This window comes from Typha angustifolia, chromosome 7 (genome assembly GCF_048772165.1).
Source record: "Typha angustifolia cultivar Huaian chromosome 7, ASM4877216v1, whole genome shotgun sequence".
Classification (NCBI taxonomy): domain Eukaryota; kingdom Viridiplantae; phylum Streptophyta; class Magnoliopsida; order Poales; family Typhaceae; genus Typha; species Typha angustifolia.
Genome location: NC_133245.1, coordinates 8,841,364 through 8,860,557, shown reverse-complemented (window position 1 = coordinate 8,860,557; position 19,194 = coordinate 8,841,364). Strand labels below are relative to the sequence as shown.

The following is a 19,194-nucleotide window of genomic DNA, read 5'->3' as shown; positions in this document are numbered from 1 at the left end:
TCGGCGCAAAAGTTAGCCCAAGTTTCGATAGCCTCAATAGCATTGGCTGCTCGAAACCAATGAAGCGCCGCATCCTCAAGGTGGAAGCTCGCAAGCATCACCTTATATTCTTTCACTGTACCTTGGTATGCAAAGAATTGGTCCGCCCTATACAACCAATCGATCGGGTCACCACCGTTGAACTTGGGGAACTCGAGACGCATGACTTGTCCACGAATGTTGTTGTCTCATTCCGGATCATGTCCAAGTCCTTGTCTAACCGGGGGAGGATATGCACCATGAAGGGTTGATTATCCCTCCTTCGGTTTTGATTAACTCGTCGTGGTTCCGGATCGTATTGACCTGCCCACGGATCTTGATCTCTAAGGTGGTCTCCATAGTGGTTCGCTCGTCGGATGGGTTCACCTGCAATTGGGCCTGGTGGAACCATCCTTGCTTGCCTCTGCCCATAGGGTGGTGCTAGCAGTGGCTCTTGTGGTTGCAAATTCTGAACCGACGGCGGTGGGTTCATGGAAGTAGACTCACGTCGTGGGGTCGATGGTGTGTTCCCGTTTGCCATTGCTTCCCTTGTCGCCCGTAATTCCTGCATCATCTCTATCATCATCTGGTTGTTGATGGCCATTTATTTGGAAAGAGACACAAACATGGCTTGAACACTTGGTTCTTCCGTATTCCAATTAGATCGGGCAGTTCCGCAGGTGGAACTTACAACTGTTTTTCCCTCCTCTAGTGGGAGAATCTCTTCTTCATCATCCTGCCGTGCAGCCACTACTCTGCTGGTCAACATAGGAAGCGCTTGTCCGAGGAGCGGTGGCTTTGATACCAAGCTTGATACAATCTCCCTTTAGGCTAAGGTTCGATCTCTTCCAATTCTCTAATCTAGACTAAATCTCACACAGAAATTTGAAATAAGATCTCGAAAGATACCGTCGTCGGATCGACGTCAAATTTTGATATGTTGTAGCCCCAGAAAAGAGATTTCCAAAAAATCTAGTTTTAGGCGAATCACACATAGGGATCATGAGATATCGTACAATTAATGAACAAAGGTTAGGGTGGTCTGTTTAGGATCCGTGGATGGAGCCACGTGACCCTATGTAATGGTGGTTGGTGGAGGACCGGCGTTAATGGGGTGGCACCAGTGAAAAAGTGGTGGAGGAAGGGTTATGGTCAATGGAAGGGTTAGGGCAAGTGATGGAAAGATTGGAAGAAGGGGGAGGAGAAGGCCGCCCCCTAAGGGACTAGGGTGATTGGCCGATCGAGGGAGGTTAGAAGCGGCATCGTCGGGGATTGAGAGAACGGGAGCGAAGAAGACGAAGGAGGCAAGGCAAAACTCAATTCTCAATAATCAATAATGACCTCTAGTTGCCATCCACATCCTTTTAGAGGCTAACCAACAACTTAAAATTAACCCTAAACAATACAATTTCACCGACCGCATTCGAACGCGCCCGATCGCATTCGAACGCATCGAGTTCGCTCTTCTCTAGATTTGTGAACACGATGCAGGCATTCGAACGTGCGATCGAACGTGCCTGTTTCCCACTTATGGATTTGCGAACGCGATGCAGGCGTTCACAGTGCGTTAGAATGGAGTGTTCGAACGCACAATGCACACTCTTCACCCACGTTCGAACGCGACTTACAGAAAACTTATTTTCATGGAAATTAAACACTAAAATAAGAAACAAAGACACTCCTAAAGTAACTCCATGCTCAAGACGACATCGGTGAAGTTCGAATCGTATTAGAGAGAAGATAGGAGGCAAGAAATCAAAAATCCAATAACATTATGAAGTTGGTTGCCATCCACATATTTATAGAGGCTAGCCAACAAGTCCTAAAATAAACAATATGAAATCCTAATTCTAGAGGATTCCCGTCGATCACATTCAAACACGCCTGATCACGTTTGAACGCACTCAAAAAGCTCCTTTTTTGGATTTGCGAACGCGACACAAGCGTTCACAAGTCGTTCGAACGCGAGCATTCACAAACGCGTTCACAAGGCGTTCACAAACGCAGGTGTTCACAAGGCATTCATAAGCATTCACAAGGTGTTCACAAGGGTTCACAAGCGTTCGAACGCGACACCACCTGCGTTCGAACGTGACCTACAGAAATTTTATTTTAATAAAAATAAACACCTAATGCAATAAGAAAAGATCCTAACTAAATGTATCAGCCCACCACGCTTCCCCCACCTTGCCCTCAAGGTGAAAAGTCAGGGAAACACTCCAAGATATCAGTTTCCAACTCCCATGTCGCCTCATCAGATGGCTTGCCAAGCCAGTCAACTAGAATCTCCTTCTTCAATCTGGTACCATGTCGTCGTCGACATCTAGCAAGTAGTCAAACTGGCTCTACGATCTCTATCTTCTCCAATGACTCCGGTAGTACTGATCCAACAATCTCATGATCTCCAATACGCTCTTTCAATAATGAAACATGAAAGACATGGTGCACTCTTGACCCCTCCAGCAGCTCCAAACGATATGCAACCAGACCAATACGCTCCAACACCCGAAACAGACTAACATAGCGATGTGCTAACTTTTGGTTTCACATCAGATGAAAGGTCACCTGTCGATATGGTTGCACCCTCACAAACACCCAACTGCCAATGTCGAACTCCTACTCCTTATGGCTACGATCATAAACTTGCTTCATGCGGTTTTGAGCAAGTTTAAGATGAGCACGCAACCTTCTCAATGTGGCATCTCTATCCATCACTGCTAAGTCCACCTCCATCCAATCTGTAGATGCCACTAGATCATAAGTGCGTAACGTTAGAGCCGTGCGTCCATACACCACCTCAAATGGAGTCATGTCAATGCTGCTATGGTAGGTAGTGTTATAAGACCACTCCACCCATGGTAAGAACTCCAACCATCGTCTCGGCATCTCTCCAACAAAGCACCTCAAATACTGCTCAATGCCTCGACCAACCGATCGCATTCAAACTATTTTTCTGTCCCTAGTAAACCATTTTTAAGATTTTTGGTACTGACTTAGTGATCCTGTCGTAGAGATTTTTTTGTGAATCTAGGCAAGTGGTCTATCCACTCTTGATTTCTTATTTGATGTGATAGCATGAGCATATATGACCTGCTAATCTTGGTCTTTTAGCAAAACCTGTCTAATTATGATGTTGCTTGATATAATTTGTTATTTTAATATGATATGCTGCATGCTTAGATAATCTTGTTTACTATCTTGTTATGCTAAATTTAATTACCATCTCATGACACCTAAACACGTGCATGACCTGAAAGGAGATGATTCTTCGTCTCTGTAGTACCCGACATCTCCCCAGCTAGGGTTAGGGGCGAGGGATATTTTATAGTATACATATAGTAGGGTCTACGCCTGAGGTCTCAATTTGTGGATCCTAGATAATCAGGCAGCCGTTTCACCGGGCGATGGGCGATTTACTATCGATCGATGAGAATCAACCCGCTTTGAGGGTGTTTAAACTAGAAAGTAAGGGTAGTATGATGTAGTCCTAGTGGCACCTGAAGACGTAGGGTAAAGGAGTCTGTGAGTGGCTGCTCACGAGATTTCCGTACTACAGTGAAATGATGTGGAGCCGTAGGCTCAGAGGGTCATATCAATGTGCGGCACCATCCTCGGTGTGGGCTTATGATTGGGATCCTTAGTATGCTGGGGTGAACGACTGATCATGCTGTTTGCCAAGTTATGGGCAGACAATTTACCTAGGAGTTGTAACATGCTTAAAGAATGGATAATTAGCTATAATGCCATGCTTGCCAGTTATTGATATGTGTACTCCATGTTACGATGCATATTGCCTTATATAGCGCACTTTCCTCTATCTTGTGTTGAGTCGGGTGTGGTATTATTACTAATGACTAATTAGGGAGAGTACCACTTGCTGAGCGTTAGGCTTAGTTCGTGTTGACATTGGATGCAGATGGACTTATACCCTAGCAGGAAGTTTGGTAGTAGCTAGCTAATTGGGCCATAGGCCTTTTTAGTTTTCATGTTTTATTCTAAACTTACATTCAGGGATCTGTGTCCCCGTTCTGTAGCTACTTTAATCGTGTACCATTTTGTTGGGGATGCTTAGCCCCTTTATATTGTAATATGGATGGATTTGTTGTGGCATGTAGGCCCTTCTCTGTTTCTGCTTAATTTATTTGGACTCCTTGTTTTGATGACGTGTTATCGAGCTTCTAATTCCCCATCTGACCCTCATGTGAGGGGTAAAAGCTCGTGAGAGCCACGTGGCGGTATTGGGGTGTTACAACATGGTATTAGAGTTAGGTTTTAAAAAAAAAAGGTCTGCCAAATCAATTCGAGATACAGTACCTTCAAAAAGATATATGAATATATATACAAAAAAGTAAATAATAATGTTAATAAAGTAGAAGTTGTCAATTTGTGAATCCAGGATGCCACCCCGTCGTCGTCGTACCGCCGTCTCTAAGGGCGCAGCGCGTCAGCCCCAGTTGGGAGCCCTAATGCAAAGGCAACAATGGTCGGCATAGAGACATTTCCACGCCTAGTCCAACAGCAAGAGAGATTGATCGAGGAGGTTCTCTATGTTCGCGTAGTCTCCTCATGAACTGATAAGGCTCCCAGCCACTCTCGGAGGAGGGACATCCCCGATTGATTTAAACCAATTTGAAGTTGGTTCCCTCCGTACTTATGGTTTGGACCTACTATGATTAATTCACCATCTTTTGTTTGAATGTTGAATTTAACTTATTTTTTGTTTTGTTCTTCAATTTTTTTTTCATGTACAAGTTTTTAATAAGTAATATGACTTGATCATAAATAAAACCCTATATTGTATGTCATCTTAACTAGTATTTTGTGTCCATGTATATATCATTAGAAAATATTACACTAACATCTGATTTGATTTTATAAAGTAGACTATCCTAGATTTAATTTAAGCTTTCTTTGATTTTAATTTAGGCTTGAATTTACTTATCCAGCAGCTATATGACTCGATCCATATTGGCTCCATTTGTGACATTGGGTTTATTGGGAGCCTATTTATCTAGTTAATTTTTGTTTGAAGAAATAAAGGAATTTTTGCCGAGACGCGTTCGAACGCAGGAACTGCATTTAAACTGGCCATGCGAACACCTACATGTATTCACAAAAAATAGAGAACTCAAATTGTGCGTTCGAACGAACTCGGGTCATTCGAACGCAATCATTCGAACACTTGCACACGTTCGCAACAATAGAGAACTGTAATTCTGCGTTCGAACGCGATTGGGCATATTCGAACGCACCGCGGCAAAAATTGTTGGTTTGTTAGGATTTTTTAACTTAGTTGATGGGTCCCTAGGGTGAGCCTCTATAAATATGTAGAGAAAACCCTAATTGGAGTTTTTTCTAATAATTAAAAATGGCATTGTGTCTTTATCTTCTTCTCTTCTTGTTCTAGCCATTAGACCTCTCCCACCTCCTTCCTTCCACCACCCAAGTCTTTGGTCGGCTTCCTCTAACTCCTAATCCCCATCTTTTACAATAACTTCTCCCCCTTCAGACTAAGGAATTAACCTAGCACCAATTTAGCCATTGAAGGGCTAACAAGCTAGGGTTTATCTGACCTTTAGCTACTGTTCGGTCGATATCTCAAGATCTAGCCATCCAAACCCTACGATCTTACATTCGTTGTAAAGATCTTTTCAAGGGCAACAACATATCCAAATTGCAAGAAGATCCAACAGCTATATTATTCAAAGCTTCCTTCGAAAGTCACGTACCCGATTTAGTACAGAATCATTTCGGATCGAATCAAGTCAGTTCAGAGCTAATGTTCTTTAGATTGTAATGGCTACCACTAGATCGAAGATGGTAAAGAAAGCTAGTGATCAAGGCTTGGAGATGGTCCACATGGCTTCATCAAGATCACCCTCCCCACAAAGTTCATGAGGACGAACTGAAGGCCCTTTTGATCTCTGGCAAACCTTGGTGCTCGTCGTACAAGCGATGTTAGAGATTAAGGCAACCTTGGTGGACATGAACCAAAATATTTCAAGGTGTACCCTGGAGCATATCAATAGTGGGGAAGTTAATTAAGGTGACATTCTGCCTAGGAACATCGAGGAAGAACCAACCAGGGCTGTGACTTCTGTGGCTCCACCCCCAGTTGCTGCTCAACTAGATCGTCGACCTCCACCTCGTGAGCATTATCGTAGACAAGAGGATCGTCCCTTACCATGAGATAGGATTCGGCGAGGACTGATCTTGGAGGCACTAGGGCAACAATGCGATGAACCGCAAGGGTGCCAAACTGATTTACCACCCTTGAACCCGAGGGCACCTATGGCCCCATACCCAAAGGAGGATCCTTGGGAGGAGTAGGAGAAGCCCCCATATCAACCAAGGGTCTAGCAGCATGAGCCGCTCCACCGATGATGCGAGAACGAACGCAACCAAATACAATAACCCTGCACCATTCGAGTCGATTTTCCTAAATTCAATGGGGGTGACCTGTTGGATTAGATTTATAGGGTGGAGCAATTCTTCACCTATCAAGGGACACCTGATCACTAAAAGGTGCTTCTAGCCTCATTTCACCTTGAAAACATAACGGTGAGATAGTTTCAAGTAGCACATCGCGCGCGCGCCTTCATCACTTGGGAGGAGTTCGTCAACACGCTTTGTGTGTGTTTCGGATTCTCCGACTATGAAGATTTCCAAGCCATCGATGAAGCTAGCTCAAAAGACCTCTGTAAGAGCCTATCAAGAGGAGTTCAAAAGAATTAGCAATCGAGTCTACGGGTGGTTAGACTCAGCTCTTGAAAGCAGTTTCCTCTCCAGGCTTCTTCGTGATATCCAAGCAGAAGTCAAGGCGACTCGTCCTACTACTTTTTTGGAAGCCTTCTCAAGATAAAGGAGTTGAAGGCGTGACACATCGTCTAGCATGGAGCACTAGCAAGTGGCGCTCTACCCCTAGACCGCCAGTCTCGAGTGTGGCACATTCGGGGTGGGTTCGGTCAAACCCCAATAGGGTAGCCCCACCACGAATAGCCCCTGACCCTAGGGGACAACCACGGATGATGGGACGATGCCTCACACTAGCGAAGATTGAAGATCGGCGCTCAAAGGGCCTATGCTTTTATTGTAACGAGCGCTTCACACCAGGCCACAAATGCTCTACACAACCCGCTGCCGTCATGCCAATGGAGGAGATGATCGAGGATGATCCCATTGAAGACCTTGAGGAACAGCAAGAGGAGGAAGGTGGCCAGATCGAAGAGGAAAACCCGCTTGATGTCCAAGCCAAGCTCTCCCTTTACTCTTTTGCCGGCGAGTTGACTCTAAAACCTCTTCGGTCAAAGGTATGATCAAGAAGAATAAAGTCCTAATTCCTATTGATTCAGGAAGCACCCATAATTTTGTGGATTCTCGGATAGTGATGCGTTTGAGACTGGAGTCGAAGCCTTCCAATGGCTTTGATGTGGTTATCAGTGATGGCATATATTGGGAACGAAGGGCATATGCTGCAAGGTCTAGCTACAAATTCAGAGCTATGTCTTCCGAATTGATCTTTATCTGTAGGCTCTATAAGGGGCCGCCTTGGTGCTTAGCATGTAATGGCTTTAAAATATTGGATCTGTCACCTTCAACTTCACCACCATGGCGATAGAGTTCAGTCATGAAGGCCAACCAATCTAGCTACTAGCTACATCAAGCAAGGAAGCTAAGGGAGCACTGTAGTCCCTAGAGGGGTTGCTGAAACCTAGGTGCCGTGGGTTTCTCATGCAACTCATCGAAGGGACCAAGGATGTGGACGATCCAATACTGACTTAAAGGCTATTTTGCAGGAATTTGAAGATGTATTTCAACAGCCACATGGATTGCCTCCACCTAAGATGCAAGCTATCGCATTGAGGTCATGCCCGAGGCAGGTCCAGCAAATGTGAGGCCATACAATTATCCCTTTATCCAAAAGGAGGCTATAACAAAGATGGTCCAAAAGATGTTGTCCAACAATGTAACAAGACAAAGTCGAAGCGCCTATTCTTCACCAGTCTTGCTCGTGTAGAAGAAGGATGGATCGTGGTGGTTTTGTGTGGACTATCAAGTTCTCAACTCCATCACCATCAAAGACTAGTATCCTATACCGATGATTGAAGAGTGCTAGATGAATTGGGAGGTGTATGTTACTTCTCTAAGTTGGATTTGAAGGCGGGGTACTATCAAATCAGAGTAGAACTATTCGATGTGCACAAGACGGCGTTTAGAACTCATGATGGGCACTACAAGTTTCTCGTTATGTCCTTTGGTCTTACTAATGCTCCTGTCACCTTTCAAAGCTTGATGAATGATATCTTTAGGCCTTATTTGAAGCAATATGTGTTGATATTCTTTGATGATATATTGGTATACAGTTGTACATGGGAGGAGCACTTGTGACATCTTCAGATGATACTTGGCCTATTGTGGCAACACAAATTGAAGGCCAAGGACTCCAAGTGTTCATGGGGACAGCAAATGGTCAACTACTTGGGCCACATTTGTAACACCCAAACCCTAAACATATGCATAGCACAAACCTACACAGCACGTGCAAGGAACCTAACAACTCGGTTAGTTGTAGACAATTAAATGAACCTGTATCAACACCATAATTTTATCCACAACATCTAAACTAAAAATAACTCAAGACTGCCAACAACATATAGATAACCTTAATAGGGCCCCACACAGGCCACAACATATCACCAAGAGTATTTCACTATTACATATACACAACGATGGTATATACATAATTTAACAAGTACAAAGTCACCTACTATATGATACAATCTCCCTTAGTCTAACGTGTGATCTATTCCATTTTCAGATTTAAACACAATCTTGCATAGAATTTTGGAAGAGGATTTTAGAAGTTATAACCATCAGATTAACGTAAAATTTTGATATGTTGTAGCCCTAGAAAAGATCTTTCCAATGAATCTAATTTTAGAAAAATCGAATGGTGGGATCTAGAGATATCATCAGATAAGTAAACAAACATCAGGGAGTCCGTCTATGGATCCGTGGATGGAGGCATGAGATCCTAGGTGGATTATGGAGGAGGTAGACTGACGATAATGGGGTGGCACCGGTGAGTAAGTAGTGGTGGAAGGATTATGGATGATGTAAGTGGTTAGGACAAGGTTATAGAGATTTGAAGAAAGGAGAGGAGTGGACCGCCCCTAAGGGACTATGGTGAGTGGCCGGTCGAGGGAGGCTAGAAGTGGTAGAGCCGGGAAATAAGAAAACGAGAGAGAAGGAGAAGAAGAAGATTAGGGCAAAAACTCAATTCATTTAATAATGCCTCCTTGGTTGCCATCCACACCTTAAGATGCTAACCAAACAATTCAAAAATGACAATATTAACCCTAAAAATAGTGGATTTTTGCTCACTGCATTCTAATGCACCCAATTTTGTTCGAACGCACATTTTGCATTATCTGTTTTTGTGAACCTGATGCAAGCGTTCGCAAGCGCGTTCAAACGCACCCACCCATGTTTGAACATGACCTATAGAAAACTTATTTTTCTCTAAATAAAATATTAAAATAAGAATAAAAGACACTCATAAAGTGTATCCATGCTCGAGACGACATCGGTGAAGTCCGAATCGTATCACTAAAATATAAGACATAGATAAAAACACTTTGAAATGTTAACTGATACACCATATAACATAACACTTTTAGCGTATAATACTAACCACACTCTACTCTTCACTTGCTGGCAAGACCTCTAAGAAAGTATCCTGCTCCACTCACTCACCTAGTTTTTTAAAAGGAGAAAAATAAAGAGTCATGAGCTAAAAGCTCAGTGAATGTCTTTACCCTGAATCAGTGAAGCCAAACAAAAAGTAAATCATGTACTAGATAATATGAATTAAAAAGGAGCATGATACCATGCATAAGCACATATATATATATATATATATATATATATATATATATATTCTGGACGACATATATATAAATGAAATCAAGATTATCTCATGAATGGGAATACTATATCCTCAATTAAAATATATCTCATGATGAAATTATAATATACATCACCCAATATAACAACATATGAAGTATAACAATCATGATCTAGTGATAATAGTCATATCAGTATCGATGCATGATGCATGCTAATGATACACCTTGTTAGAGTGTTTTCTTATTGCATTAGTTATTTGATTTCATTAAAATAAATTTTCTATAGGTCGCGTTAGAACGTGAAAAGGGGCGCGTTTGAACGCCTTTGCGAATGCCTGCATTAGGTTCGCAAAAATAAAGAACACGAAATATGCGTTCGAACGTGGTAGGGCGCATTCAAATGGCACGTTCGAACGTCTATATCAGGTTTGCATCGACAGAGAACGCCTTTTGTGCGTTCGAACACGATCAACAAGAGTCCACTAAAATTAGGGTTAATAATTATTATTTTGGCTTGTTGGTTAGTCTCTATAAAAGTGTGGATGACAGCCAAAATCATAATGCTTAATAAAAATTAGTTTCTTTCCTCCTCTATCCTCTCTTTAGTCTCTCTATCCAAATCTCCCTCCTCCCTCTTCACCAACTAGCAACCTCTACTATTGGCAAGGTCTCTCCTAACTTATAATCTCCCTTGTTTGTCGAGTTCTCCCTCTTCCTTGGGATCTCGACCACTTATTCCCCTTCATCTTTTTCCCTTAAACAACATCAACTATCCACTCTCATCTCCATTATCATCTATAACCATAACATCCACTCCACCCATCACCACCACCTTCATCCCCACTCTATCGTGTTTTTGTCCTAATTGTAGTTTGAATCTATGAAGGGCGTAACTATAAAATCCGTAGATCAGGGAGTACAGATCGATTCCACTTGGTTTCATAACTTTTTGACTATGAGAGAATATTTGGTGAATATTTTCCCTTGGTTGCGCGGACTACTTCTTGCAATCAATCCAGATCTTGAAGAGATCATTTCGTAAGACCCCTATTAGCCAACTACTTGATATCATATATATCAGAGTCAGATACAATCCACATATTTCACATTATCATAGTCATCTGTCTTAATTCTGAATATTATCTACTATGCTGGACTACGGTACCTAGCTCCAAACTCGATACGCATCATGCCACAAGCTTAGAGCATATCCTATCATACGCTAAGAGTATCTCTAGAGACAAATCATATCCTACCATACGCTAAGGGCATCTTAGTAAATAATCATACCCTACCATATGCTAAGGGTATATCAATAATAGTTGTACCCTATCATATGATAAGAGTGCAACCATCAGCCATCATCATACTCTATCATACGCTAAGAGTATGTCTAGTACCAATCCAGACCAGATACCATTCCAACCATAACATCACATATACATATATTTTCATGATTTTCTATACATGATAGATCATATGCTTATATCTAGTACTACAACAAGTCATACAACTTAGGAATTTAGGTGATAAAGAAGTCAAGAGAAAAATAATGTAATGTAGTCTCCAACTATATATCTAACACATGCATACTCCTGCTAGTCTATCATATGCATACTCATGCTAGTCTATCATATGCATACTCATGCTAAAAATCATCTCGACATAAAGTCATAACACTATAGTTATCTGCAATCATCTCTTATATCACCAATATACGCATATCCCAGATCAGCGTAATCAAATGCATGATAAAATATGCTCAATTGAAATCATCTCTAGATAAAGTCATATAGTTATACTAGAGGACAAAACATGCATATACATAATTATATAATCTATTCTAATTTGAGAAAGGCATCTAAAAGATAAGACTACTCACCACAACTGTAATTACCAAACAACCACTTATTCATGTTGCCACAACAACGATCAGTCCTCAATAGTTAGGTCCACGAGGTCTTCAACAGAGGGATCGAAATATGAAATTATTTATGACATATAATGTCAGTCTTTCCACTAATTAGAACTAACTAGACTAGAAGAAAATTTCTTGTTATAACCGTATACTCTTAATTCCTATATTTGTTTTGTTATTTATTAGCAATAATTATATTATCTAATAATGTATATAAAACATAATTATCTGCCAATTATTCTCTTTGATAATTAAGAAAATAAGAATTAAATTAATGCAAATAATTACATATGAATATATGTACATAACTCTAATAATTACTATACCTATCTAGGATTAATATAGTAATTTATGTTGCAGGTATTTTGCTAAACTTGATATAATTAGATTTATTTACTAACCATGATATAATTAAATTTAACTCATATAAATTAAATACATTAGATTAACTACAATAATTAAATAACTAATAACATAATTAAATAGTAATCAATAATATTTTTAAAAAAAACTATACATAGTGCTGGGCTCAGCCCAACATCTTAACACAATAGGTGCTGGGCCAAGCCCAGCCCCATAGGCAACAGGGTGCTAGGCTGAGCCCAGCACCATGTAGCCAGGGCAACCTACCCGAGGGGAGAAAAGAAGGGGAGGAGGAGAAGGAGAAGAGAAGGAAGAAGGAGAAGAAGAAGGAAAGGGCAAGGGGGTTAGGCCATAGGCAGGGGGTGCTGTCATTGGTGGCACTCAGCTACCAACCTCTCACCAGCAGCTTAATCCTCTAGTGGACTCGAGGAAACAGTAAGAACTAAAGGGAGAGAGAGAGAGAAGGAAGGAGAGAGAGAGAGAGAGACTCATCGGCTGGTAGAAGGCCAACGATGGCTCTTCCTGGCAGTTGATGGTTGCTAGGACACTAGAGGGAGTGAGAGAGGGAGAGCTAGAGAGAGAGAGGGAATGAGAGGAGAGGAAGGAGAAAATTAGAGAGAGAGAGAGATCGGGTGGTCACGTGGGGGCGGTAGAGTGGCCGGTGGGCTCAGTCCTACCTCCATGCATCGCTGCGACGTAGAGAAGAGTGGTTCGGTGGAGGTGTGTGGCACCTCCACCACTGCCACAACATGCAACGCATTCTGGGCACAAGGCCGGCCACAGCTTGGCTAGTCATGTCGTGCCCAGCTAAATTTTATTTTTGGTACTTGGGTTATTACAACATCATATATAAAGATGGCATGAAAGCTGACCCTAAGAAGATCCAAAGCATGGTGGAATGGCTGCTGCCCAAGACTACCAAAGAGCTATGCAACTTCCTCGGCTTAAATGGCTATTGTCGTCGATTTGTGACGAATTATGGCAAGGTTGCGGCTCCCATCACGGCCTTGCTGCGGAAGGGTGCATTCACATGGATGGACAAAGCAAAAGAAACATTTGAAGCCTTGAAGAAGGCAATGATCTCAGCGCTAGTCCTTGCTTTAGCCGATTTTACTAAACCGTTCACCATTTAGTGCGACGCATCCAGAGTCCGCATTGGGGCTGTTTTGATGCAAGAGAACAAACTTGTGGCTTACATGAGCATGGCTCTTTCTAAATGTTCACAACTACTATCCACTTATTAAAGGGAGATGCTCACCATCATTTATGCTATCACCAAGTGAAAGCCTTCTCTTATCAGGCGACGCTTCACGATCCGCACTGATCAAAGGAGTTTGCCATACTTCCTTAGGCAGCGCATACACACACTAGCCCAGCAAAGGTGGGTGTCCAAGCTACTTAGATATGACTATGAGTTGATGTACAAGAAGGGGACCTAAAATAGCATCACTCATGCCATATTAAGGTGCTCGAATCTAGCTGTGTCAACACCGATTTTTCATTTTTTTTTCCAACAGCCGCGGGAGGCCTACAAGAGGGATCTGAACACCATGAGGATGTTGGACGACTTTACTACAGATCCCAGCTATATGCAAGGAGTGGTGGTGAAAGACACACTCTTGGTGGACAAAGGCAAGATAATTCTTCCAACTGATTGCCACTTGTGCTTGTAGTTGATGCACCACTTTCATGACACCCCTATGACTGGACATGAAGGGGTGTTGCGCACCTATAAATGACTGAGCCAGAGTTGCACATTGATACATTTAGTTATGGTCTTTTCTTATTTCATTAGTTATTTATTTTTATTAAAATAAAATTCCTGTAGGTCGCATTCAAACGCAGAAGGAGTCGCATTTGAACGCCCTTATGAACGCCTGCATTAGGTTCATAAAAACAGAGAACGCAAATGTGCATTCAAACGTGATCGGGCGTGTTTAAACGCCTGCATCGCATTCGCATATACAGAGAATGTCTTTTGTGCGTTCAAATGCGATCGGTAGGAATCTTCTAGAATAAGGGTTAATAATTGCATTTTGGCTTGTTGGCTAGCCTCTATAAAGGTGTGGATAGTAGCCAAAATCATTATGCTATTGGATTATTGATTTCTTGCCTCCTATCTTCTCTCTATTCTCTCTACCCTAATCTCCCTCCTCCCTCTTCTTTGGGATCTCGACCACTTCTTCTTCTTCGTCTTTATCACTTAAACAACATCACCCATCCACCTTCGTCTCCATTATCATCCATAACCCTAACATACAGCCCACCCGTCACCACCACCATCATCCACACTAAAGCGTAATTTCGTCCCAATTGCAATGTGAATATTTGAAGGGCGTAACATGAAAAATGTAGATCAGAAAGTTACGGATCGATTCCATTTGGTTTCGTAATTGTCTGACTACAGGAGAATATTTGGTGAGTATTTCTCTAAATTGCGCGGACTGCTTCCTACAATAAATTCAGATCTTGAAGGAATCATTTCGTAGACCTATCATTGGTATCAGAGCCTATCTTTTGGTATTGTAGAAGCTATCACACATGGGCTGGAATGAAGAAAGATATACAAGCCTACGCCAAGGCTTACAAGGTGTGTTAAAGAGCGAAGATGGAATCGACAAAACCTACTGGCTTGCTACAATCGCTTCCGATTCCATCGACGGTCTACCCAAGGCCAGAGGACATCCTGTGATCATGGTGGTGGTAGATCGCCTCAGCAAGTAAGCATATTTTTCAGCCTTGGCACATTCCTACACGGCAAGGAAGGTCACAAAGGTTTATGTGCACGACGTGGCCAAGATGCATGGTATGCCAAAGTCGATTGTTTCAGATCGTGATCCTATATTTGTGAATCAATTTTGACAAGAATTCTTTGCTCTCCAAGGGACTACCTTTCGTATGAGTTTAGCCTATCACCCCTCAAATAGACGACCAACTTGTGGTGTTGAACCGTTACTTAGAGCAATACTTGCGGTGCTTTCTTGGCGAGCGTCCGCGATAATGGCTATCTTATTTGCCATGGGCTGGGTGGTCATACAACACAGCCTTTCACTTGGTCATTGGCATGACCACACTCAAGGCCGTCTATGGTCAACCGCCTCCAACCTTGCATACATACTTGCCATTGGCCCGAGCTGACCAAACTGAGGTGGATGCAGTTTTGCTAGATCGTTATGAGGTGTTGAGGAGACTCAAGATGCACCTAGTAGCTGCTCAAAATCAAATTAAGCAAGTATATGACCAACGGCACTAAAAGAGGTCGTTCTTGATTGGGGACTTGGTCTACATCAAGCTCCAACTATATCGGCAAAGGTCGGTTAGACCCATTCATAATCAAAAGTTGGCTCCAAAATTTTATGCACCGTACTAGGTGACCAAGAGGATTGGACTTGTGGTGTATCGTCTAAACTTACCTGAGGAAGCGTAGATACATCTAGTTTTTCATGTCTCAAGCCTTACTGCTTAAGTTCCACCTACCGAGCCGATTGGAGCTATTCCACCCGAACCAATAAGGGCTGATCCCAACGAGTCAGAAGTCGAACCGAGTACTCCTATTCCAGTTCGGATCCTAGCCAGATGATGCACGCAAGTCTAGGACAATTGGGTGACTAAGATTTTGGTGAAGTGGCGAGGACGTATAGTGGACGAGGCGACTTGGATGCTTGAATCCGACTTCATGGATCATTATCCAGAGCTGACACCTTGAGTGCAAGGTGAACGAAAGTGTGATGGAATAATACGACTTAGTCCATATTGGCTCCACTCGCAACATTGGGTTCATTGGGAAGAGCCTATTTATCTAGTTAATTCTTGTTTAAAGAAATAAAGGGATTTTTGTTGGGGCATGTTCGAATGTAGGGACTGCATTCAAGTAGGCCATGCAAACGACTGTATGCGTTCACAAAAATAGAGAACGCAAATTGTGCGTTCAAATGGACTCGAGCCATTCGAACCCGATCGTTCGAACGCTTGCACACATTCGCAACGATAGAGAACTATAATTCTGCGTTCGAACGCGCCCTGCGATAGGGTGCGTTCGAACGCACTACGGCAAAAATTGTTGGTTTATTAGGATTTTTTAGCTTAGTTGATGGGTCCCTAAGGTGAGCTTCTATAAATATAAGGAGGAAACCCTAATTGGAATTTTATTTGATAATTGAAAACGGTATTGTGCATTTATCTTCCTTTTTTCTTGTTTTAGCCATTGGCGCCCTCTCCCACCTCCTTCCTTCCACTGCCCAAGTCTTTGGTCGGCTTCCTCTAACTCTTAATCCCTTTCTTCCATAACAACTTCTCTCCTTCACACCAAGCAATTAACCTAGCACCATTCTAGCCATTAGAGGGCTAACAAGCTAGGATTTATCTGACCTTTAGCCGCTGTTCGGCCAATATCTCAAGATCTAGCCATCCAAACCCTACGATCTTGGATTCGTTGTAAAGCTCTTTTCAAGGACAACCATATCTTCAAATTGCAGGAAGATCCAACGACTAGATTATCCGTAGTTTCCTTCAAAAGTCACGTTTCGGATCGGATCAAGCCGGTTCATAACAAGCTTGAGCCCTAAGTAAGCTTGAATTAAAATTAATCAACATCTGTCTTATTTTCAAGCCAAGCTTGAACACATCTCATCGCAATTACACCCTAACTCAATTGGAACTCTCTTACCACAACCCAATTGCCACCCTTGGCATATGATACATACTCTAATGCCAAGCCAATCTTGATGTCGAGAATCTATGAGACACCATTTTTAAATATTTACTGTAGCAAAAAAAAAACAAAGAAGAAAAGGTGCATAATTAACTGATTTGGGGGTTAGAAAGAAAACGTGAGAAATATCTGGTTAAGAGACAGCGAGAGAAATGATATAAAGTGCCAACAATATACCTGTATATTAGCGCTTTCTTTTTAATGTATTTCTAATTCTAGTCTATAAAATTAATTAGAGGATGGCGTCATTGATGACATAAAATGGCCTTTGTGTAAATAAATAAAATACTACTACTTTGATATTTAAATAGGTTCCAACATTCACATATGAGGTTTGTCAATTTAATACCAAACAATCTAATAGAAGGAACAAATGAAATTAATTACGACAATATGCCCACCATCCATGTGCTAAGGCCTCACGGTCACTCGATCGTCCATAACTGAGCACGTTGTACCCACACGCTACATGATAAAAATAAACCCTCCGTTGCTTGCCACGTCTGACGGATGGCGAGTAGTCAACGAAATTGCAAGAATTCATCTCATCTTCCTATTTCCGTCACACGTGACGTATTCCTTTGTTGTATAAATGGAGACGCTTCGATTTGGGAGGGGAGATCGTCGATCGCCTTTCTTTGATCCCAAAATGGCATCCACTCTTAGGTAAGAAATACTCGTCTCTTGGTCATGCATGAATAGGCTTCCTATTACGTACTATTAGGAGATGGAGCTCAATCAATTAGCTTTCTTTAATTACCGGTGTCAATGTTTAATTAGCTTGGAGGCAGTGGTCACGGTGGACGTCGGTGCTGCCAAAAGCCTGGTGGTTTCTGGTCATAGATATTTAGATGTCAGGTTTGTAAATTTTACACTATCTTTGTCTAATTGAAGAATTATTCATTCCCATGTTGTAATTTGATTCTTTAATTTACGTTGTTCTTTTTTAAACTCTGAATAGGACGGTGGAGGAATTTAATAAGGGCCATTTGGAGAATGCCCTTAATGTCCCTTACCTCTTCATCAACCCACAAGGTCAATTTCATTTGTCTTCGCCCTTTTCTTGTCTTAAATTCTCTCTGTAGACCTTTAAATCACGAATGTTTTCTTTCTTTTGGGCCGGCCGGCCATAATTTCTTATGAATATCATGGATCAGGGAAGGAGAAGAACCCTCTGTTTCTCGAGCAAGTCTCGTTGGTTTGCAACAAGGATGATTCCGTAGTTGTGGTAATCTTTTCGTGCTATCTGATGATAGCATATATATATGGATTAAAGTTAACTGTTGTTTCTAATCAAATTATTGGTTGATTGAAAGGGATGCCAAGGTGGAGCGAGATCTCTCCTTGCATGTGCTGATCTTCTGAATGCTGTAAGTGATTCCTTCGATTTGGAATATATATGCTTCGATTGCGTGTAACCACATGAATTATAACATATTAAATGGCAATTAATGTATACAGATGTGATATTCTTCTGTTAAATTTTGGATGCCAGGGATTCAAGAACGTAAAGAATATGGGAGGGGGATATGCTGCATGGGTTCAGAATGGATTTACTGTAGAGAAGCCTCAATCCAGCTGAATGTGATCCGGCCGTTAAATAAGATGCTTTCCCTTATGTAATATTCCTGTTTAATGAAATAAAGGTCACCTATGTCAACGTTCGTTGACGTAAGGATTTTGGTTAATTTTATATTTGCCATCTACTTGTAAGTATGCATGCATTTAGACACAGGAGTGGCAATTAGCTCATGTTATGTTAAGTGGATTCGGTTCGGATTAATATTACTAATATGAATACGATTCAATTATTAAACGAGTTATGTTCAAATAACACAATACGATATAATTATTAAACAATTAATACAATACGATCCGTGTAATTCATTTAAGAAAACACAGATTCTTTCAAAAATGACAGAGACAATAACAACAGCCCTCTAATCCACTGTCAGACAAATACTTGCACAAAACAAAATCCTAAGTTTTTTTATTGATTCATGAAAGAAATGGTCTTCTAAATTTGGGTTGTTATATTTGTTTGCAAATGAATCACCTGCGGCTCAAGAAGGAAATGACATTGACTCAGGGAGCTCAGGATCTCGCCAGAAAGCTCGAGATTTTTGAGGTCAGCCTCGTTGCTTGCTCGCATGGTCTCCATCTATGAGACATCATTTAAAAGTACAAATGACAAATTAGTCCCCAAAAAATTAGCCAGCAAACACCAATGGGAAATGGTTTAAAAACTACCCAAGCTCAACCTATCGGAATGCCAT

The 19,194-nt window shown here is 41.7% G+C and overlaps 1 protein-coding gene across 1 annotated transcript; it reads left to right on the top strand.

Moving 5' to 3' along the window:
• The first annotated feature begins 17,518 nt into the window (after positions 1-17,518).
• LOC140763466 (protein HIGH ARSENIC CONTENT 1, mitochondrial-like) lies at positions 17,519-18,606 on the top strand. Its single transcript, XM_073101667.1, has 6 exons — positions 17,519-17,584; positions 17,699-17,776; positions 17,880-17,953; positions 18,076-18,146; positions 18,235-18,288; positions 18,414-18,606. Exons 1-6 carry the CDS (start codon positions 17,568-17,570, stop codon positions 18,498-18,500), a joined length of 381 nt encoding a protein of 126 aa, XP_072957768.1. The 5' UTR covers positions 17,519-17,567; the 3' UTR covers positions 18,501-18,606.
• The last annotated feature ends 588 nt before the right edge of the window (positions 18,607-19,194 follow it).

Coding starts and splice junctions, on each gene's coding strand:
- LOC140763466 (XM_073101667.1), top strand. Junction 17,954..18,075: donor CCTCTTCATCAACCCACAAG/GTCAATTTCATT, acceptor ATCATGGATCAG/GGAAGGAGAAGAACCCTCTG. Junction 18,147..18,234: donor AGGATGATTCCGTAGTTGTG/GTAATCTTTTCG, acceptor GTTGATTGAAAG/GGATGCCAAGGTGGAGCGAG.